Source organism: Doryrhamphus excisus, linkage group LG8 (assembly GCF_037039965.1).
Source record: "Doryrhamphus excisus strain RoL-2023G ecotype Guam linkage group LG8, RoL_Dexc_Guam_v1.1, whole genome shotgun sequence".
Classification (NCBI taxonomy): domain Eukaryota; kingdom Metazoa; phylum Chordata; class Actinopteri; order Syngnathiformes; family Syngnathidae; genus Doryrhamphus; species Doryrhamphus excisus.
In genome coordinates, this window is record NC_136364.1 from 22071369 (window position 1) to 22096122 (window position 24754).

Below are 24754 nucleotides of genomic sequence, written 5' to 3' on the forward strand. Positions count from 1 at the left end.
ACAAGGATGAAGAGTCTTGAACCAGTCATGATGTGCTATATATATCACTATATTGACACGCACTATGGTACCCATTATGGCATTGGATGCTCATATCACCCAGTACTTTGGTACGGGACAAAAAATAAAAAAAATTAAAAAAATGTTTAAAAACACCCAAAAAATTAATAAAAATTAATAAAATAAATTAATAAATAAAATAAATTAGCTAAATACAAGGATGAAGAGTCTTGAACCAGTCATGATGTGCTATATATATCACTATATTGACACTTACTATGGTACCCATTATGGCATTGGATGCTCATATCACCGAGTACTTTGGTACGAGGTACATTATTAAAAAAAACAAAAAAAAAACCTTAAACTGTATTATGGAAAGCAGGAAGTGAACAAATGTAACAGTTAGTGATTGTAAAAGTACCAGATGGAGGGGTAGGATTTAATAAGCTTTGCTTCTTCCTACTCCTTTTGGACATGTGGAACTGGGAACTGATTATGGGATGCACTCAATTGGAATCTGATGCATGTTCAAATGAAATAAAACCATTACCATTACCATTACAATGTTAGGAAACTTACTTTTTGCCGTCCTATGTGCGGGTGCACTCTCCTTGTTTTATGTAAATACTATGCTGCGTCCAGGGGTAGGATGATGAATCCTATTGGTTGTTCGTAGCCGTCAGTTAACTCCGACTTAGCCAGGTCCACTCCTCTAACTACAAGGCCTAACTCGCTTCACAACCAAGCAACCGCGTCCTGTTATGGGGAGTTTAGTGTGGCGGATTCCTCCACATATGGCTTCCAGCTTATGGGGACGAGGACAATCCCTCGTGACTGTCCAATGTGCCGAAGCGGCCAGGCATAGAGGAAGAGAGAGAGAGAGAAGAAGAAATATGCAGCTTTGGCTTTTATTTACTCAAAACCACAGGGATTTGTGTAAACACGGAGGCCAGCTGTCAAAATGCAATTCCCGGCAGAAGTAGATGCAGCAGTGGAGGATCATGGGAAATTATTGGTAATATTAAAATCCTTTGTTACAATGAAAGCATTGCATCTTAGTTTGGGGTAAAATTTCACAAAAATGGGCTAAGATGTTAAAAATGTGTCTTTGCTTTTGATGATGTTTCACAATACGGATGCCCTTAATGATGTTTTTTGTTGACAAAAATGTAAACTAATCTGCTTCCTGTCTAGGTGGATGTGTATGACGAAGGGTCGTATACCTGTTCCATACAGACAAAGCAGCAGCCCAAGCCCTCGTTGGTCTACCTCATTGTACAAGGTAAGCTACATCTACTTGAAAAAAATGACTTATGTCACTTATATATGTCAAAATTGTAGCATTAATAGCATTGAGCTATAATAATATCCAGTCGATTTAAACCAAGCGGCACGGTGGATAAGTGGTTAGTGTGCAGACCTCACAGCTAGGAGACCAGGGTTCGATTCCACCCTCGGTTTTGCATGTTTCTCCCCGTGGGTTTTTCCTCCCACATTCCAAAAACATGCTAGGTTAATTGGCCACTCCAAATTATCCATAGGTATGAATGTGAGTGTGAATGGTTGTTTGTCTATATATGTGCCCTGTGATTGGCTGGCCACCAGTCCAGGGTGTACCCCGCCTCTCGCCCGAAGACAGCTGGGATAGGCTCCAGCACCCCCTGCGACCCTCGTGAGGAAAAAGCGGTAGAAAATGAATGACTGAATGAACCAAAAACATACAACAAACAGGTTTTAGCATGGATACTGTAGAGTACAGTGGTACTGATGTAAAACAAAAAGTGGATTCAATCCTGATCCAATCTGGATTGGGCCAAAACTGTTGTGGATTCTCGAGAAGAGAAGCCAAACAGGTTGAATTAACTGAAAATATTTAACGGGAATTATGCCAAAAACTGATAGCTACAAAACATGGCTGGTCAGTGTTTTTTTACACCAATATTTATGAGTTCTCAGATTGTATTTTTGTGAAAATAATACTAAAAACTAAATAATGAGTCGCAATTTCAACACAATGGCTGACCACGGATCTTCTCATGCGCCAATGAATGTGCAATATGAACCATTTATTAGAGTATTCAAAGGTCAATATGCGAATCGATGTCTTTTTCCTAAGATCTATAGCGACAAATTGCCTCATCTTCCTTGACTACTTTGTGTCCGATTATTCACTGCTTGATCTTCGGAATGTCCAATGTCTACATCCAGACTCTGTACCAGGAGTCTCATTTATCTCAGCTAATGCAACGGCTACAAGCAAACATTGATTATTTCTTTCATTCCCTGCTCTTTTGTCCGCCGCTGTGCCTCCGACAGTCTCATTCCATTTTATTGCCCTTGTGATGCTGTGCTGTTGTAGCCCGCTACTACGTTTTGTGACATCTTCTCCACAAAGTACATTTCTGGGAAATGTGTGAATATGTTTTTCCACTGGCATGTTCTTGTCGATAAGCTGCAGTTGAACCGTGGCTACGTCATTCAACAATCGCCACCAGAAACGTGCAGCCCAAGCAGCGCAAACGCTTTAATGTTTGGTTGCATTTCACGCCAAAGGATAACACCAGGGCAACTTTACAGTACTTGCAAAGTGGATATTTCATCAAAGGGAGGAAATACTACAGAGATGCAGAAACATTTGCGCACACAGCATGTGATAACTTTTGACTGAATGTCGCGTTTTCGATCTTGGGATGTCAACTTAATAACCAAGCAGTTATTATTGTTTGTGGTAAAAGGCTTACATACCCGTTTTTTTAAGGTGAATGTATTCGATTAATTCAGTTTATCAGTTGAATTTCTTATGAGTAAGATTATTTTATATATATTTAAAATAATAATTATTATATATATATATGTATTTAACCACATTTTCTTCTCAAGTTTTATTACACATCAGCTAAATTGTTTCAAGCATTTTATTTTTAAAATATTGATCTTTTTTAGCATTTTGCTCATGAAATCCAAAAATCCATGTGTCAAAAAATTTTAATACTTCATCAAAACAATAAAAAAAAATGGGATTTACACAGAACCACCAATGAAAATTATGTTTAATTATGTTTTGATTACTGTATATCACCAATACTTTGAGGCTCCTTTTGCACAAATCACTAGCAGTTACTATGGAAAATATATATATTTTTAACCACATTTTCTTCTCAAGGTTTATTACACATCAACTAAATTGTTTCAAGCACTTTATTTTTTTAATTTGGATCTTTTTTAGCATTTAGCTCATGAAATCCAAAAATCCATGTGTCAAAAATTTTTTATATTTCATCAAGACAATTAAAAAAAATGGGATTTACACAGAAATTTCAAACCACCAATGAAAATTATGTTATGATTATAACATGTTATGTTATGATGTGCTATATATATCACTATATTGACAGTTACTATGGTACCCATTATGGCATTGGATGCTCATATCACCTCGTACTTTGGTACGAGGTACATTATTTAAAAAGAAATTCAAATTAAAAAATGTAAAAATATATAAAAAAAAACTCGTACTTCGGTATGAGGTACATTATTTAAAAAAAATTAAATAAAAAAAACCTTAAAACTGTATTATGGAAAGCAGGAAGTGAACAAATGTAACAGTTACTGATTGTAAAAGTACCAGATGGAGGGGTAGGATTTAATAAGCTTTGCTTCTTCCTACTCCTTTTGGACATGTGGAACTGGGAACTGATTATGGGATGCACTCAATTGTAATCTGATCAAATGACCATTACCATAATTGTGTTTTAATTACTGTATATCATCAATACTTTGAGGCTCCTTTTGCATGAATCACTACCAGTTACTAGTGGTTTGGGCACTGGGGGCAGCTGCCAGGTCATGTTGGAATATGAAGTCAGCATCTCCAAAAAAGTTTGCATTTAATGGAAGCATGAAGTGCTGCAAAATTTCCTGGTAAAACGCTGCATTGACTCGGCTTTTGATAAAATAGATCATTGTTTTCTAAACCAGAATAATAAAACCCTAACCTCTTTGGAAGGTGGCTACGTGCGACCCTTGAACGTCACATGACAAAATCTAAAGCTATACCACTATGAAAGTCAATTAAACCTCCATTCTTCTTTTAATGACTTTCAGTATGCTGTCGGTGTCAAACGTAGCCCCCAGTAATAGACCCGGTTGCAGGCTCACATAACCAAAGTTGACAATTTTCAGCTCACAGGGATGGCAAAATAATTGGAAAACAAATGATCAGACAAAGCAAATTTGCTGTACGGGGAAAAAGTGGTGAACTGGACAAGGCTCGGATGAGAAAGCACCAGGGGTCACCATGCATGACTTGAATCTTCATATCATAACATGTGCTCCGACCGGTACAATTACGTTTTTATTAAATATGGACCAAGTTCATCAAAGGACTACTGTGTGTGTGTGTGTGTGTATGCAGGCATATTCAAATAGATGAATGAGTTTATGCAATGGAAAAAGGATCAACCTTTGACACTTGAACAGTCACCCGGTAAAATAACCATGAAGAGATGTTGTCTGTGTGCAATGTGAATGATCTGTCATTCTATTCACTTTTAAAAGTTAATTATTTTGTTTATAACACTCTCCTATCGTGGAACCGCGGTTTTTGTTTGCCTCAGTTTTAGTAGAATACATTTTTCAACAAATTTTATTTCCAAAAATATGTCTCAGTCTACACCAGGGGTGGGCAAACTACGGCCCGGGGGCCACATCCGGCCCGCCAAGTGTTTGAATACGGCCCGCCCAATCTTTCCAAAGTATTTCATTTAAACTCAACATACAACCTGGCATCATGGCCTGAGCCAACCTTTTGATGGTTTTATCAATTTCGTTTTTTGACATGGTCTGTTGTTTACAAAGTGCTCCTGAAAAAAGGGACACAAGCACATAATAATAATAATAATTATTATTATTATTACTTATTATTAGATTATTATAATTATTATTAGAACTACTATGATTATTATAATTATTATATTAATGCTAATTATTATATTAATTATATATAATATTATTGTTATATTTGCATATTTTACATAATAATAATATAATAATTATTATTTTAATTTTATTGTAATTATTATAATATTTTATTATTTTTAAAATATTTAAATATAAATATAAAATAATAAATAATAATAGCAGATTGCATGACAATTTTACAGATACAATAATACCAGGTGGACTGTTACGTGTAATATATATAGTCTGCCCCCCCCTCCCCCGTAAATTTTGTCATATCAATTTTGTCAAATGTTTGCCCACCCCTGGTCTACACTGTCTCTGTTATTGCACGGCCAGACTTTTTCTGTGAAGAATGGGACACTATAGACAGATTAGTTCCTTGAGTTTGCCATAACATTTAATTTTTGTATTTACTTTTGTTTTTATTTCTGTATTTATTATTTGTATTTTTTTTTTGTAGGGAGGGTTGTATTTCTTTTTGTATCTCAACCCAACCGCTCGAGACAGATAGCCACCCCACAGAGTATGGGTTTTGTCCAAGATTCCCCAGAGGTTTTTTCCTGTGAACTTCATGTGTAAAGTGCCATGAGAAAAAGGCTGTTGTGTTTTGACGTTATATAAATAAAGTTGAATTGAATTGAAATAAGACCAGGGTTCAATTCCATCCTCGGCCATCTCTGTGTGGAGTTTGCATGTTTTCCCCGTGCATGTGTGGGTTTTCTCCGGGTACTCCGGTTTCCTCCCACATTCCAAAAACATGCTGACACGTGCCGACCGATTAATAACTCGGTATCTGTCTCTTTTCTACTCTTATAGAGGCTTCAAAAAAGTGATATAATTTTACCATTTCATTCATAATTTCTCTTTTGCTTTCAACGAGTCAAATGTTTCAGTAATGGCGCTCATGTTGAATTTACAGTCCAATCATCTGTACTGCTTTATTTATCTATATAAATTATAATATTTCTCAGCAGCATTCTTTTTATTTGTTTGTTTTATTTACAGCACCACAATCAAACTTGTGTATCAAATTGTGATCAAATTCCCTTGTTTTTTTTTTTTAATTCCTTGATTAGCTGATTTTATTCAGCATGTCTTTAAATCTTGTATTCACTGACCTTTTAGGGGATTATTTGATTAAGATATCCAAATATTGCTGATTTAATTTCAATTAATTTAAATGCACTATTGTTCTTGTCAAACACAGAACAGGGCAACGAATACAAATCATTATCATCATACTGTTGATGTCCCAGTTTGTTATTTTTTTAGTCTTGTCTTTACGGTTTTGTAACCAAATGTTGCTTCACAATCCAATCTAACTCTCTAGTAACGGTGCGGTCTTTAAGGAACTAATGCTCACAACATTCTAAAGTGCGGCTTCCCGTAATGCGGGTGTTGCCTCGCTCGTGCAGACAAGTGTGTGGCTGTGTGATTGTGCGCATACCCTTCTCAGCTGTCTGGCCAAGGAAGTGAAGTGACCTTTTAAGAATCATCATGGGAACCTTTCAGTGAGGCTTTTGAAGCCACTTCCCTTGTTTCTTTTTTTCCCCCCTTTTTTTAAACTTGTGCAGCCATTTGGGCAAGTCGTATTGTTAATTCAAATACCCTGTATGTGTTGAAAAATGTGACATATCTCCTCGGTTGCATAGTCTGTGTTTAACTTTATTCATTCATTCATTTTCTTATTCTCACACCCTGGACTCAATTGGTCACCAGCCAATCACAGGGCACATATAGACAAACAACCATTCACACTCACATTCATACCTATGGACAATTGGACAATCCTCCATGTTTTTGTACTGTTTATGCCTCAGATCTTTTTGTTACTTAATACGGACCAAGCCTGACGGTGCAGGTATCGATTGTTTTCTCATCACATACATACTGGACAGAATATTAGTTGTTTTGCAGGCCAAATGTGTTTATTTGACATAAGATTAGATTTTAGATGGTCTCTCCTTATTCCTTATTAGGAGGAATCAATGAAGTCTTAACTTACTAAAAAGAAACTCTTCAATAGTAAGCTCCATTTCCTGCCTTCCATTGAAGATGACATATTTTTACTGAATGTCAAGGACGTTCCAACCACTGACCTAGCCTTGAACAAGAATTTTACACGATGACTAATTGCCAATGGCTTTATTATACACTGTAACAATGTCAGTGACAGCACCGTGAGAATTTTTAACCATCCATCATTTCACTGTAATTAAAACGCATACCATCACACTGTTGGAAAAAATGTACTCATAGTACATCAATGGTCTCATATCCTCACGAGGGTCGTGGGCATGCAAGGGCAAGAGGCGGGGTACACCCTGGACTGGTGGCCAGCCAATCACAGGGCACATATAGACAAACAACCATTCACACTCACATTCATACCTATGGACAATTTGGAGTGGCTAATTAACCTAGCATGTTTTTGGAATGTGGGAGGAAACCGGAGTACTCTGAGAAAACACATGGAAAACATACAAATTCCACACAGATAGCCCCAGGGTGGAATCGAACTCTCCTAGCTGTATGGCCTGCACGCTACCACTTTTTCCTCACGAGGGTCGCGGGGGTTGCTGGAGCCTATCCCAGCTGTCTTCAGGCGAGAGGCTGTGCACACCCTGGACTGGTGGCCAGCCAATCATAAGGCACATATAGACAAACAACCATTCACACTCACATTCATACCTATGGACAATTTGGAGTGGCTAATTAACCTAGCATGTTTTTGGAATGTGGGAGGAAACCGGAGTACCCGGAGAAAAACCACGCATGCACAGGGAGAACATGCAAACTCCAGACAGAGATGAACAAGGGTGGGGAAAGACAAAATAAGAAGCCCAAAAGTTACCACTTCCACACAAAATAAGAGGAGAACTCATTCATTTTCTACCGCTTATCCTCACGAGGGTCGCGGGCGGTGCTGGAGCCTATCCCAACTGTCTTCTTCGGGCGAGAGGCGGGGTACACACTGGACAGGTCGCCAGCCAATCACAGGGCACATATAGACAAACAACCATTCACACTCACATTCATACCTATGGACAATTTGGAGTGGCTAATTAACCTAGCATGTTTTTGGAATGTGGGAGGAAACCGGAGTACCCGGAGAAAACCCACGCATGCACGGGGAGAACATGCAAACTCCACACAGATAGCCCGAGGGTCTGCACGCTAACCACTAGGTCACCGTGCAGCCTCTTCGATCATCAATAACTCAAAATCACAGTGACACAATATTATGTGACAGTTGCAAAAAAACAAAAAATTTATAAAATTCCCACGTGCGTACTTCAGTCAAGCTAGGACATATTTAATTTGGGTCATTGGTAGTGTAAAGGTTCACATAGCCGGTGTTCTTGCAGCCGGTGCTGGATCAAGTCCCATTCCATTTGCTGTTTACAATGGCCTTATCATTGTCTAGCAAACCGTCCAGAGTGTAGTCCTCTTTTCTTTCCATGTCAGATGGGACAGACCAGTCTCTCCTGTGCCTCAAAACAAAGCGCAAATTGATTGGTTTATTTACCGGTAATCTAATGTGTCCATTTATTTATTTTTTTTGTCAAGATGCAGTTTGTTACCTTTTTGGCGTTATATGCATGTACTGAAAAGCAATACTTGCATAAGAAGTAGCGGCATCTCGGCTCATTATGCCAGAGTGAAGACCAACAGCTCGGCACAGCCATATTCATAAAGCCTCGGGGGGGGAAAGGGTTCCACACAGATTTCCCTCCTATCGTTGAACTCTCATAATGAAACTCCTTGAAGTTTTAATGAAAGCAACAATTCACTATTCCCCGTTCCTCCTTCGTCCTCGAGCATATACTGAAAAATATAACTACAAACCTCTTTAATCTTCTTTATGCTGGGCTGCAAGAGCCCCCCTCATGCATTTAAATGGGACCTTCCGTGGACACACATGATAACAGCGGTTTTGACAATGGCTGGGCTTGAACCACTGCGCTTTTATTTTCAATCAACTCGCCATCTTTGACACTTCCATTTGCTTTTTATTGCTCACACTCTCTTTGTGAACTCACCAGTGTCATTTCCCAGCATTTTTCTTTCCTGTCCGACACTCGGACACCGCACCGCACGGTCAAGATGCTCCTCACCCATCTGCATGTCTGTTGAAGAGAGATGGAGTGGCACAGTAGAGCATCACCTTACTCGCACCTCTAGGGAGGAGGTTCAAACGTTTAATGTCTGAAATTAAACAGTAAAGGTCACACCATTGTGTTGCAGGGGGCGGGTGGCACAGTTGTAAGAGTGAAACCATTTTTACCTCGACGATGTGCTTTTTAGTGTTAGTCCCTGGTGTGTCTTAATAGAATCCTGAATGCTTTTATCCTGTGCCTTTACTGTAGATTATAAAAGTCACCTATTTTATGTACTGGTATATTGTATACAGGGGTCTCAAACTCAATTTACCTGGGGGCCACTGGAGCTAGGGTCTGGGCAAGGCTGGGCCGCATCAGGTTTTCCAAAAAAAAAAAAAAACGCATTTATTAAAAACAGAAAAATATACAAACTTTTTCAGTGCTTTGGTTCCGATTTTCTACAATGAAAGCTCTGAAAAAAAATTCCACTGTTCTCAAATATCTTAATTTTTATTTTTCTGCACAAAATAATCAGTAATAAATATAATAATAATAATAATAAAACAGTAAATAATAAAAACTTAAGAAAGCACATATAGTTGGTGGGTAGACAAATGATTTTTTTCATATTAAAATGAACAAAGCATTATTAGAGCCCTGTAGACATGACAAAACACGACTATAGTCACATTTATACTCTTTTTATTTACAACATATTGCGCAACTGCAGGGTCTTGAGACACATGCTAACTCGCAAACTAGAGAGCTAGCGACCTAAACGGTAACCTTCAAGTTATTTCCTTTCAACTTAAATAGCCAAAAACTTACCACTTCCACACGGATAGGGAGGATAACTATTAACAGTTATTTAACCTTTAACATGAACATGAATCAAACGTAATAATTTTTTCTGGGTACATGATACCATACAGCATCCATATCAAACTTGCGCGGGCCGCACTAACATTAAACTTTCATATCAAGGCGGGGGCCTCAAACTAGTGTCCTGCGGGCCACATTTGGTCCGCGGGCCGCGTGTTTGAGACCCCTGTTCTAGTGCATGTTTTGTGAAGTGCTTGCCTCTCGTCCTGTCATCTTCTGGTATTTCAGGTCAATTCTACAGCTAAGCTAGGAAAGGACCAACGGTTAAATGTGCAGTGCACTTTTTCTATTATTTACAAGCATGGAAGATTTAATTCTCATTGACAAGTATTAAAATGGAGTTTACGTGTAATTGTCACTGTTAATCTTATCATCTTATCATCCCTGGCGAGGGGACTTGACTTTAACCTGTGCGCCTCAGGTCACATACATGGAATGTGGGAGGAAACCGGAGTACCTGGAGAAAACCTACGCATGCACGGGGAGAACATGCAAACTCCACACAGACATGGCCGAGGGTGGGATTGAACTCGGGTCTCCTAGCTGTGAGATCTGCGCGCTAACCACTCGATCGCCGTGCAGCCAACCACTATTCAATTTATTATAAATTCCCTTGATTTACAATAACATAAAGATATATTTAATATAAACTATATTACCATAAGGGATCATTCATTAGAGTGTATGATATGGCCATTAAAAAAAACCTTCCCAATAGCTTGAGGTTGACGTACTCGTCTGATTTTGGAGCAGCATTTCCAATAAAGGTGACTGGAATGATTAGATTACATTCATCTTCAGAACCCTCCGCTTCTCTCTTCAATTGCCATTGTTCACTTGTGACACAATGTGGCTTTAAGCCCTAAAAATGCCCCACACACTTATTACATGTATTAAACAAATTTAATTCCAGTAACAAATTATGATTATGCTGCATATTAACTTGTTTTTCAGCTTGCTGCAAGTTTTGAGGCCAGATTGACTGTCGAAGTGATTTGTTATCTAAACTAGTATTTGTGTCTCAGCACATAATGTAACCATGGGGCGTTCTAGGGGCCGTAGAACAAAGTTTTTAAATCTTAACGCTTGTATTGGTACATGTAAATAATACATTATACATTTTTTCATCACATATTTAGAAATTATTAGACTTTATGTGGCAAAAACAGCCTCGATTTTTAACCCAAAAAAAAAGAGAGAATTTGCATATAGTAGCAAAGACCCTCTCTAATAAGTCAGTCATCTCTCAGCCCCAAGCAGCAGCCTGTTATCACATAAATGCAGCAAAGAATTGAATATGAAAAAGTCCTCTTGGTGGGTCTTCAAGAGTTGGCAATAGTTGGCTCCAGCCTGGCCGCTGTGGTAAATAGCATATGGGCTTGTTATATCTCTTCTGAGCCAGAAAACTCTCCCCTAACCCCGAGCACCGTGTTGCTCATTAGTTCAAGCCAAAGCCGAGAAGCAGTTGCAGATGGAAAACAAGAGACTGAGAAGAGTGGCAGTAATGAGGCAGGAGATGGAGGAGATGGAGTGACAGCAGACTAAACCGGTGGAAAAAAAAAAATGCAAGGCAGGGATCTGCCAGACGGTGAAATAGACACACCGAGGTTCGCCGTGGTCGGCGCTCACCAGCCACTAATACTTTGAAAATATTCATTTTTGCTATGTTACTGGGCTGCAGTTAACAAAAGATCATCAATCCATATGGAAAACATTCTTTATTGTGCATTCTAGCACAAGAAAACATTGTTATGTTATGTATTGTTATAATAATAATATATAAATATAATATTGTTATAATAATATTGACATATTACATCATGTTCTCTGATTGGTTTATCGTTGCCAGCGTATGTATTATGTTCCTGTGTCAGTGGGAAATCAATCAATCAAACTTAGCGCTTATGAAAGTAGCACAACATTTTTTTTACAGATTTTAGAACTCACCGCAGGCATAAGACGCACTGGATTATTTGTTGATTTTTGGGAAAATTCAAAGCTTTTAATTCCGCCTTATAGCGCAATGTATATTTCTCCTGCATCGGAATTGAACTGCCTTATAATTCCTTCATCACACACTTTGTCAGCCTCTCTCTTTTTCTCTTTTGTTTGTGTCACTTAACCCTTGGTTTGTGCTGTCCTCTTCTTCATGCAGTATGATCGCACTATTTCGCTTGTACTTCTGTATAAGTGACAAGAATAAAGGGCTACATCGCAGAAGTCCAGCCTTTTGAAACGTGTTGCTAATAGTTGTAGTAAAATCGACTGGCAGACTCGAACTAGCATCATAAAGCTGCATCATATGCATTTTTCCATGTGTTTTTCTTGGTGGGGCATGACATGCAAAATGACTGTTCTGAAGCATATGAGATGTTGCGAAATTAGAACGTGACCGTAAATTAGCAACAGGATTCAAAGCGCGACAAAAAAATTCCTTCATCACACACTTTGTCAGCCTCTCTCTTTCTCTCTTTTGTTGTCGCTATTTTGTGCTGTCCTCTTCTTCATGCAGTATGATTGCACTATTTCGCTTGTACTTCTGTAAAAGTGACAAGAATAAAGGGCTACATCGCAGTAGTCCAGCCTTTTGAAACCTGTTGCTAATAGTGGTAGTAAAATCGGCTGGCAGACTCGAACTAGCATCATAAAGCTGCATCATATGCATTTTTCCATATGTTTTTCTTGGTGGGGCATGACATGCAAAATGACTGTTCTGAAGCATATGAGATGTTGCGAAATTAGAATGTGACCGTAAATTAGCAACAGGATTCAAAGCGCGACAAAAAATTCCTACATCACACACTTTGTCAGCCTCTCTCTTTCCCTCTTTTGTTGTCGCTATTTTGTGCTGTCCTCTTCTTCATGCAGTATGATCGCACTATTTCGCTTGTACTTCTGTATAAGTGACAAGAATAAAGGGCTACATCGCAGTAGTCCAGCCTTTTGAAACCCGTTGCTGATAGTGGTAGTCAAGATCCACTGGCGGACTCGAGCTTGATCGAAAGCTGCATCATATGTGTTTTCCTTGGTGGGGCATGACATGCAAAATGACTGTTCTGAAGCATATGAGATGTTGCGAAACTAGAACGTGACCGTAAATTAGCAACAGGATTCAAAGCGCGACAAAAAAATTCCTTCATCACACACTTTGTCAGCCTCTCTCTTTCTCTCTTTTGTTGTCGCTCTGTGTCATTTAACCTTTGGTTTGTGCTGTCCTCTTCTTCATGCAGTATGATCGCACTATTTCACTTGTACTTCTGTAAAAGTGACAAGAATAAAGGGCTACATCGCAGTAGTCCAGCCTTTTGAAACCCGTTGCTGATAGTGGTAGTCAAGATCCACTGGCGGACTCGAGCTTGATCGAAAGCTGCATCATATGTGTTTTCCTTGGTGCGGCATGACATGCAAAATGACTGTTCTGAAGCATATGAGATGTTGCGAAATTAGAACGTGACCGTAAATTAGCAACAGGATTCAAAGCGCGACAAAAAATTCCTACATCACACACTTTGTCAGCCTCTCTCTTTCTCTCTTTTGTTGTCGCTCTGTGTCACTTACGTAACCCTTGGTTTGTGCTGTCCTCTTCTTCATGCAGTATTATTGCACTATTTCGCTTGTACTTCTGTATAAGTGGCAAGAATAAAGGGCTACATCGCAGTAGTCCAGCCTTTTGAAACCCGTTGCTGATAGTGGTAGTAAAATCCACTGGCGGACTCGAGCTAGCATCATAAAGCTGCATCATATGCATTTTTCCATGTGTTTTCCTTGGTTTTCCTTGCACCTTTTACAGTACAATGACAGTATTTTTCGTATTTACAGCTCTTGTATTGGCTTTCATTAGATCGTGTAGGAGAGTGTTTATGTAAGTGCACTAAATTGACATTTGAATTTGAATAATTAAGAGGATTTAAAAAAAAAAGCAGGTCTCCAGTGCAATAGAAAAGGGAAATACAAATGTAAATGAAGTGAAAGTATGATAAATGGCAGGCTTACAGGCGACAATGTCGTAGATGGAATAGCAGCAGCAATGACACAACTGGAGGCTGCACATGTGTATTGTTGTGTGTGTGTGTGTGTGTGTGTGGTGCACCGTGAGTGTGTCAGGTACTCGGGCCCGAAACAGCTGTTCATCATTTTCCACACAGTTGGAATTAACAATAGTTGAGAGTTTACAAACAAAGACTCTTTTCAACATTACACTAAAAGCCTTTCTGGACTTTTTCACCCTGTACATCATCAAATGACACCCACACACACTCACAAAAATACACACTACATGTACTATAAAACTGGTGTTTGTTTTTTATTTGTTGTTGTGTGTCTTTTGGCTGGAGAAGAAAAGTATTGTTGGAGATTTAATGTACTTTTTTTTTACTTTGCAAAAGTAAGAGGCAGAATTGAAGATTTTAAAAGGATTTTACAACATTTGACATGCGTCTATTAAATACTCTGAGTAGAGCAGTGGTCTCAAACATGCGGCCCGCGGGCCAAATGTGGCCCGCAGGACACTAGTTTGAGGCCCCCGCCTTGATATGAAAGTTTAATGTTAGTGCGGCCCGCGCAAGTTTGATATGGATGCTGTATGGTATCATGTACCCAGAAAAAATTATTACGTTTGATTCATGTTCATGTTAAAGGTTAAATAACTGTTAACAGTTATCCTCCCTATCCGTGTGGAAGTGGTAAGTTTTTGGCTATTTAAGTTGAAAGGAAATAACTTGAAGGCTACCGTTTAGGTTGCTAGCTCTCTAGTTTGCGAGTTAGCATGTGTCTCAAGACCCTGCAGTTGCGTAATATGTTGTAAATAAAAAGAGTATAAATGTGACTATAGTCGTGTTTTGTCATGTCTACAGGGCTCTAATAATGCTTTGTTCATTTTAATATGAAAAAAATCATTTGTCTACCCACCAACTATATGTGCTTTCTTAAGTTTTTATTATTTGCTGTTTTATTATTATTATATTTATTTATTATTGATTGATTTTCTTTATTCTTGATTTGTTTATTTATTTTTCATCTTATTTTGTGTAGAAAAATAAAAATTAAGATATTTGAGAACAGTGGAATGTTTTATCAGAGCTTTTCTTGTAGAAAATTGGAACAAAAGTTTTTAATAAATGCGTTTTTTGTTTTTGGAAAACCTGATGCGGCCCAGCCTCGCCCAGAAACTAGCTCCAGTGGCCCCCAAGTAAATTGAGTTTGAGACCCCTGGAGTAGAGTATATACTAGAATGTATACTACGGTAAACGTTCTATATTAATTTTCCACTTTCCTGTGACATTTTCAAATAAAAAGTATTATTGCAAAATAAAAATACCGCTTATCTCAGGAAATCTGGGCTGAAGAATGTAGGCTTTCTCTTGATTGGCCGATATGTAATCAGTGAAATTCGAATGCCCGATATATAGACTTGATCGATGCTGTCATAGACACCAATGCAAAATTAAATTAAATGAATTAATTACATTAAAATTAAAAATTAATTATTAAAAATAAAATTTAAAAATTTAAAAATTTAAAAATTTAAAAATTTAAATAAAATTAACAAATAACACAAATTAAATACTTTTTTCCCCATAAGAAATAATGCATGTCCAATTCGTCATTTGATTTTATAGAGAATAATTATAGTTTAACATGCACTTTTTTCATGCCATACTGGGTTACTTTGCAATCGTGCTCAGTAAAAAACACAAAGTGCACTTGAATGCCTCATCAGTACAAGCCGTGATTGTGACTGGTTATTGGTTCATTTAACCTCACTAATCAGGAAATCTGCCCTTCAAATACCCGATGTATAGACTTGATCGATGCTGTCATAGACACCAATACAATTGAACGTCTTTTTTGTCATGAATATGAATCATGAATTCCAGATATTCCAACAAAAACTAAATTAAAATAAAGAAATAACACAAATTTAATACATTTGTCCCATAAGAAATAATGCACATCCAATTCATCCAAAATATAAATCACATTTTATAGAGAATAATTATAGTTTAACATGCACTTTTTTTCATGCCATACTGGGTCACTTTGCAATCGTGCTCAGTAAAAAACATTTGAATGAAAAGCACTTGAATGCCTCATCAGTACAAGCCGTGCAGTGCTTTGATCATGTTGATTTGCAGTGATCATGACTGGTTATTGGTTCATTTAACCTCACTAATCAGTAATTGGCCTCCAAGCAGTGATCATGTGAAGCCTTATAGACGATTAACACACAGACGGACTAATGAAACATCGTATTTGCGAGTGGCTGCCGCTGGCCTGAAACTGCTGAAGAACAAAGCTTTTCAAGAATTCTTCAGCAATGGCAGCCGTTGCGGGAAATCGGGATTGGTTTTGGCTTATTTAGACAACTTTTCCGCCTCCCACCGAAAGTTGGCTTGAACTTCTTGGCAAAGCCTCTGCACTCTGTTAATGTCAAGCTTCAAGTGAAAAGTTTCTCTTGTGGAACTTTTACAATTTATCACAGCAAGATAAAGCTAAGCAGATATTTCTTTAAAGTGAAGTTGTTTTTTATTTATTTATATATATATATTTTTTTTTAATGCAATAGAAAGTAACGTGTGCATGATATAAAATAATCGACAGTGTCATTTTTCAAATGTCACTTTGTGCATTCAGTGCATGGAAATGTATGGGGTCCTAAATCTTTCAGAAATACGTCGTGCACTCGTATCCGTGCCTCAAGCAGACTTTAGTCATCAGTCCCTTATCTCTTACTGCTTTTGAAGATCTTTTGAAATCATCACAAGCGGTGCTGCTGCTTGCGGCGATGGTTACGGTTAGGATGCGGGAGAGGTACTCGTACATTTCTCTCTGTCAACACTTCCCTCATCGACCTTGCTCCTCTCATGTCTGATTTGCAAGGGTTTGCACAGAGGTGGACGGGCTCGGTGACATTGCAAGATCATCCGAGCTTGTTCTCCGGTAGCAATGTCAATCTGGCTCTCAATCTGGCCTTTGCGTTCAGACTCAGTCTCACCGCTTTCACGCTAGGCCAAGAACTGTTTGTGTATTGTTTATGTAGCAGCAGAACAGATACCCCGAGGCCTCAGATCAAACAGATTGCTGCTTCTCTGTATTTTTCCATTTGCTAGAATCATACTGTTAGTTCCAGAAGTATGTAGTGATGTACAGTTTAGGATTTTTCTCTGTGCACCGCCAACACGGTGGCGTACCGGATGCTTTTACATGCTATTACATGGTAGTCAAATATCCGAATGTCAAACTACTTGCCATGTGCATTAAACATTAATACAATCCAAATCCGCCTAGTGATTCTGTACAGTACAAACAATATAGGACATTTTATCAACACAAACAATATAGGACATTTTATCAACACAAACAATATAGGACATTTTATCAACACAAACAATATAGGACATTTTATCAACACAAGTTGTCACCGATACTTTGATTTACAATTCAATGCAGATTTTTGCTTACCAATTTGTTTTCCTCTGACAAAAAAGTCCTTGATAAGGCCTGAGTGTAAAAAATTAGCACTTTTATTTTAGCTTTCATATCAATCTCTTCTTTGCTTCTGGGCATTTTTCCTCTACCTTTGACCTTAACTGGGCTAAGAGCGTGATTTATAGCTTCTACCGTCTCTTGACCTTGAATGGTCCAGCTTCCCTGGTAGTTTCATTGTTTAAAATAACCAAGTATACACGATTAATTAGTGCTATCCAGAGATTAATTAATTAGATTGAGATATTTTGATGCGAAGCAAAGCCGGCATATAAATCTATCTTTATCGGTTTTGCTATCGGGTCATTTTTTAAATCAAAATTTTGCATCCATTCCACAGACCATTCTCACACATGCTCCCACATTTTCACGTCTCCTCGCCGCTCCTCGCTTTGCCCTCCCAACTAAAGTGAGAGAATATTAGCTTATGCTCAACAAGCACAAACGCAGCGATAGCCAATCATTGTCCATCTAAGGCAGGGGTGGGCAAATATTTTGACTGGTGGGCCGCATTGAGTTAACAAAATTGTCCGGGGGGGCCATAACATATATTTAACATACACACTATTTTATACTTATAATTTTTCTAGATTTTTTTTGGTCTAATTTTATCTGTAAAACTTTTTCAGGAGCACTTTAAACATCAGTCATTTAATATATCATACATTTATTTATATATATATTGTTAATATATATATTTTTCTTGTTATTTATTTTCATTTAATTTGTAATTTTTTTTGTTTTTTTTTTACTAAATAAGACGTCCGACTTGCAAGTTATGTTGCCAGATTGTATGTTAAAATTTGAAATACTTAAAAAGCAACAGGCGGGCCGGATTCAATCGCTTAGTGGGCCGCATGTGGCCCCCGGGCCGTAGTTTGCCCACCCCTGATCTAAGGGTTTGAATGAGCATTTTAAAGTTAGAGATTAAACATTAGATTAGCGTGAATTAAATATATTCAATGTAACAATAATTAATTAGTGCACTAATTTGACACCCCATACTATTAATGACTGGCCAGCAAATCTACTTGTTAACAAAATATCATTTTCAACACCTTAAATCTTTTAAATGTAATTATGCTGTAAGTACTGTAAGTACTGTAATATAGCAGTGACTGCATATGCATATTGTAAATAGGTAATATTATTAAAAAAGAATATTATTAAAATCTGAGTACTGACTACGAACACCATAGTCAATGTGATAAGTGCTTTTAATGTACTTTTTTAGAAAAAAAGCTTTTTCAGCTGACCTTGTATTAAAGCGAGCAGGTACTGTATTGTAATTGGCAGTAAAGCTTGTGAGCACTAAAAGCCAAAGAGCTGCAACTGCTTTCTTCCGATTATCGTCTAATGATTTCAAATTAGATGAACATAATTGCATAGCTATACTCCACTTGCTGCCACATCACTCCTGAAAATGTCACATTGATAGCCAGCGGGGGGTAGATGTAGGAGGGGGACGGGAGCGTCGGGTGGAAGAAAAATGAAAGCATGAAAATAAGGCCAACATTTAAGAGACTGAATTTCCATCATGGCTGTGATTTTGTCTGTTTTTGCTTGAATGATAAAAAAGAAAAAAATTCTACAAAGGTTGTTTTATCTGCAGCCATGTTGGCGTCTGGTCTTATTTCATGTTCAATATCTCATCTCAAATATTTTAGACAACAACATGTCAACATATTTTTAAATTGGCTCACTGATATCGTGAAGATACAGTACATTACCTTGGAATAAATTGGTCAGCATGGGCCAAGAAATTCATATTGAGAGAAAAAGTGGGTACAAAACTGGGTACTGTTTTTTGTTGTTTCAATTGCTGAAGAAAGTTGTCTATTCACACAGACTGAAGTAGTACTGACAGTATACTACATATTGTACACTCACCACAGGAATAACTGTCATGTACATTTCTGGCCCTGATTAATTTATTATATGATTTTACAACATTTCATCTATAAGTCATCTCCTATTTTTAGAGAACAAGACCTTTTGTCCACAGGTTTGAATTCTTTTACATTTATACAGGGTCAAAGTTATGAATACATTGTCATATTAATATTCAGGTTGATGTAAAACCCACTTGGAGCCATAAAACCAATTTTACCACTAAATTGAAGGTAACGCTACATACAATATTTATACATATTGTCACGTTCCTTTTCTGTCATCGAGCAATTAATTATGTTTCTTAAGCCTTCTCCACCAATTTTGGTCGTCACCGGCTCCATCCGGCCGATGACTTCCTTATATGGGCGTGTCCGGGTACAAGCCGTACAAGCTGAGTGTGACGTGCCCAGATGTGCACCATGGTGGAATAAATTAAAACAAACCATTTTAGAAATCCCAAGGAAATACTGCTGGAATAGGTGCAGATTCTGTAAGATCTTGAAAGCTTTCTGTGTGGGTTATTGCGTGTAGCTGCTCTATAGGTGTGTGCTGAAAATAAGCATATTAGGTCCCCTTTAATACAAATGTTTATTTCAATGCTCAACATGGAAAAGATTGCAAAAAAAACAAAAACATCTCAAAGAGTCCAATCTGATTATCAACAAAAAAATTACCCAACCAAATAAAAAATGGGCAAAACTAAAAGAAAAGCAGCAGCTTTTGGCCAGTGTTTAGTGATGATTGGCATTTAGAAACAATGTTCTACATCTGTCGTCTCAAAGAATGTAGCAATTTTCTTTCACCATCTCTCGTCTTCCTCTCTCCTGTACGTTTACCCCCTGCTGAGTGCGTAACCTCTCCCTCCCCCATCTGCTTCGTGCCGACACATATGGGACCACACATGCATTGTGCGATCACGCGCACATTTAACAGCAGAAGGACGAGAAAATAATTTGCCGTTTGCAAAATGTTCTCAGTTTAAATGTTTAAAAATGTGCACTTTTACTCTCCAAAATGTTGACAAGCTTCTACTAGTTCAAGGAATAAATGTTTTGTGAATGATAATTAATTAATTAATTAATAACACAATAAATGAGCAGAAGGACGAGAAAATAATTTGCCATTTGCAAAATGTTCTCAATTTAAATGTTTAAAAATGTACACTTTTACGCTCCAAAATGTTGACAAGCTTCTACTAGTTCAAGGAATAAATGTTTTGTGAATGATAATTAATTAATTAATAACACAATAAATTAGCAGAAGGACGAGAAAATAATTTGCCGTTTGCAAAATGTTCTCAATATAAATGTTTAAAAATTTACACTTTTACTCTCCAAAATGTTGACAAGCTTCTACTAGTTCAAGAAAAAAATGTCTTGTGAATTATAATAAAATAATTAATTAATAACACAATAAATGAGCAGAAGGACGAGAAAATAATTTGCCATTTGCAAAATGTTCTCAATTTAAATGTTTAAAAATTTACACTTTTACTCTCCAAAATGTTGACAAGCTTCTACTAGTTCAAGAAAAAAAATGTCTTGTGAATGACAATTAATTAATGAATTAGTAACACAATAAATGAGCAGAAGGACGAGAAAATAATTTGCCGTTTGCAAAATGTTCTCAATTTAAATGTTTAAAAATTTACACTTTTACGCTCCAAAATGTTGACAAGCTTCTACTAGTTCAAGAAAAAAATGTTTTGTGAATGATAATTAATTAATTCATTAATTAATAACACAATAAATGAGCAGAAGGACGAGAAAATAATTTGCCCTTTGCAAAATGTTCTCAATTTAAATGTTTAAAAATGTACACTTTTACGCTCCAAAATGTTGACAAGCTTCTACTAGTTCAAGAAAAAAATGTCTTGTGAATGATAATTAATTAATTAATTAATAACACAATAAATGAGCAGAAGGATGAGAAAATAATTTGCCGTTTGCAAAATGTTCTCAATTTAAATGGCCTCAATGTATTGCTTTGTGCAAGCGTTTCTGTTTTTCTTCATTGGTTCATTGGTTTAATTCCATAGAACAATGGCATGAATGGAGTGAGCCCTTTTGTCAGTCATACAGTTTGTCTCGTTGGGTGGAGGCGGAGTCGATAGCATACACACACAGCGCAGAATAGTATAAGATTATACAAATGAAACTTATAGATTGCAGTCGATGTTATATTTGCCTCACGGTTATCCTAACCCATTCCCATTTAGATGGAGTTGACAGGGTCATCGGAATATGGGCAGTTTCCAGTTTCCAATATGTTGTGTTTTTCTCAACGCTTGTGAGGAATAATTCCGCGGGTACAAGCATTGTCGTCAACCTATCAACAATCTCCGCCCATTTCTGTCTTGTTTATTAATGGGGCTAAAAAGCCAATTGGATTTTTTGTCATCTCCATCCCAACATTCCCGTCTCTTATGAGGAAAACACATCTTCATTCCGGCTTGATCATTTTACTAAGACTTCATTTCAAACCCTGTTTGCCCATTATGACTCCTTGTCAGTTGATATTAAAAGGAGTGTGTGGATGCTTTGTGGAAGTGTACAGTGTGTATGTGTGTGTGTGTGTGTGTGTGTGTTTGCTTGGTGGGCTGTGTAGCTCTTCAGGTTAGTCCAAATTAGGATGTTTGGATGTTTGAATATTTTATTTAAATGGAGGATACATCCCACAACCAAAAACAAAAAAGAGTTAGAAGGATCACATTGAAAAAGGGTTTTTGTTTGTTTGTGTAAATTATTAGCAATTGATGTGAAACGAAGAGGAGCTAGGATTAAATCATCTTTGCTTATTCCTACCATTTTTTGGGAATTGTTAAATGGAACATAAAGTATTCCAATGTAACCTGGAAGCATATTTGACATAAATTAAACCATAACCATGACCTTTAATTAGCTTATAAGCAACATGCAGCTAGTAAAGTTGTCCCTGGTTTATTGGTGTTAATTCAGGCCCAACCGTGATAAGTGAATTCTGTGAAGTAGGATTCAATATAAATAAATTTTCTTTTGTTTTTTTTACCATTATTAGAGCCCTGTATGCATGAAGTAACACCCCTATAGTCACTTTTCCACTCCTATTATGATTTGTTTACACCACATTTCTGATGTGCAAGCTAGCGCGCTAACTAGTTAGCCACCGTTTTATTTATTCTAAACTGAAAAAAGGGTTTCTACCAGATTGGGGAAGAAGTACAAAGTAAGAAGACAAAAATGTACCACTTTCACACGAAATGGGAGGGTTTTTTTTCATGTCAGGCATGCCATGGCTGACTACATGCAGTGTGAAGGTAATGTAATGTAAGGTAATACTATGTCTCACCAAAGTTTGTGACCGAAATACCTGAATTGTATTTCAATATCTTTTGACAAATAATGGGCCATAGTCAACGATGAAACAGCTATCATTTATTACTTAATTTTTCATAGCTGTACCTAAACTGAGCTAAAGGAAAGGATGGGGATTAACTCCTGGGCGTTAGCATGTTAACACGTGATTGGCCTTGACGTTATTATACTTCTGTGCCGGACTAATGATTCACTGAAGGCACCATTTTATGCTGCAGGGGTTGACTATGAGAAGAATCTAGGGTGAGCAGCAGGAGGGAAGGAAGTGTAATGCTGGGTCCACGTGGACTCTTGGGGAGAAACACATTGCAAACACAAGGGGGGGCGGGGGGGTGGTTGGGAAATAATGAATCTGATCAAGAACCGCTGTAACATTTTTCTCTCCATGCGTATGTTTATCAGTTGGGTATTTGTACTGTATCTGTCACTGACTTTAATGACTAGCGGTGTACTGTTTACTGAATCAAAAACATATACAAGAGATCCACCAAATAGTACAAATCGGTTTGGTTTACCTGGGTCGGTGTATTGAGGCTCTATTTAGTAAAACCACTATTGCAAGACCAATATTACATTTTTACCTTGAGGAACAATGTCATTGCATTTATTGTATTTATTTATTTCACCCACCAAGTCGGTTGCGACCATTTCCTCGCTGATTTTTTTGTTGTCGTCTCTGTCATTACAATTAACAAACTACTATTTTAGTGTGTACTATTCAAATAAAGAGTATCCAGTAATGGGAAAAAAATTATTGGAGAATTTTGTGTTTTCTGTTTCTTGTAAATTGTATTGCCTGGTACAACTACATATGTATATTTGGACAAATATATCGATGGCAGCAAAAATAGCTGACAGAGTTTAATTTAAGAGCTGATACTGTATATATCCATTTCCACGGTTTTCTTGTTTATAATCACTTTAGTTATAAAATCAATTTAAAAAAACTGCTAAATTACTGTAAACTCTTATGAGGGTTTTTTTGTTGTTGTTGTACAACAATTATACATTATACAGTAAAGTCTTGTTATATCGATATCGGTTATAACGAATTACTGCTTATTACGATACTATTTTCATTTCCCGGCAAATTTCTAGTCTTTTATGATATAATTAGTTCCGTTAGTACGATACCCGGTTATTATGATAATCCGGTTACTACGATGCCCTTTTCATCTCCCGCCAGCCAATTTGGTCTGCTTATATCGATACAAAAGCAGCTTAAATCAATCTTTGCTTAAGGATTTCAAAACCACAAAAGAACACGGCGAACGGCTGCTTCCAGTCAACTTTATTTTTCACACTTCCACCACCAGAGCGCAGCACACACACCGATTCCCGCACTTCCTGGTTTACAGGTCATGCTCAACCCGCCCCACATAGCTGGCCAAACACATGCCTGCAACAGAAGAACCAACTGACATAGCATACACACCTATTCCAACGAAGACACAAGCGTACAAATACATGTATTTAATTGTGTTGTATTCAGATATCTTTTTATCGCTTGCAATAATCACTGTTTTTCATATGTTGGTCGAGTGCATTATTGCCCACTTGTAATGCAGTTCGGCGCAGGATAGGATATATCGACAGTCCGGTTATATTGATATTTCTTCCAACTCCCGACAATATCGATATAACGAGACTTTACTGTATTTGTCCAAACAAATGTAGCTTTATTTGTACCAAGCATTAAAATTAACAAGAAACTGAGAAAACAACGGCGGTCTATTAATTTTTCCTATTTTTAATGACAAATGTGCTGTAAGTAGAGTAAATACTTGATGATGTACTGATGTACTGTAGTGCAAACGCTTTTTGCATATTTTGAAACTTGCTTTAATGTTCAATTATCACCTGAAAGTCCAATTATTTTAATGTTGGTAATATTTATTCGATTCACACCCTGAGCATAAAATGTTATGCGTTAAGAATTTAATTAAATTGCATGCAAACCAACAGAAGTGACGGTATAATCGATGCAAATAGTGTCTCATATCCAGGGATTAAACTACCTCCTGTCACAGTTTTTAAAAAATAGTCTTCATTTATACCCTTTATTTATGTTTC

The 24754-nt window shown here is 37.3% G+C and overlaps 1 protein-coding gene across 3 annotated transcripts in view; it reads left to right on the top strand.

The window, feature by feature from the left end:
• Window positions 1-24754, top strand: part of lsamp (limbic system associated membrane protein) — a 292224-nt gene that overhangs the window by 237903 nt on the left and 29567 nt on the right. For all 3 annotated transcript variants that reach the window (XM_058080762.2, XM_058080760.2, XM_058080761.2), the window contains one exon: window positions 1198-1285. In XM_058080762.2, the coding sequence (XP_057936745.2) occupies window positions 1198-1285 (88 nt within the window). The remainder of the gene's footprint in view (window positions 1-1197; window positions 1286-24754) is intronic.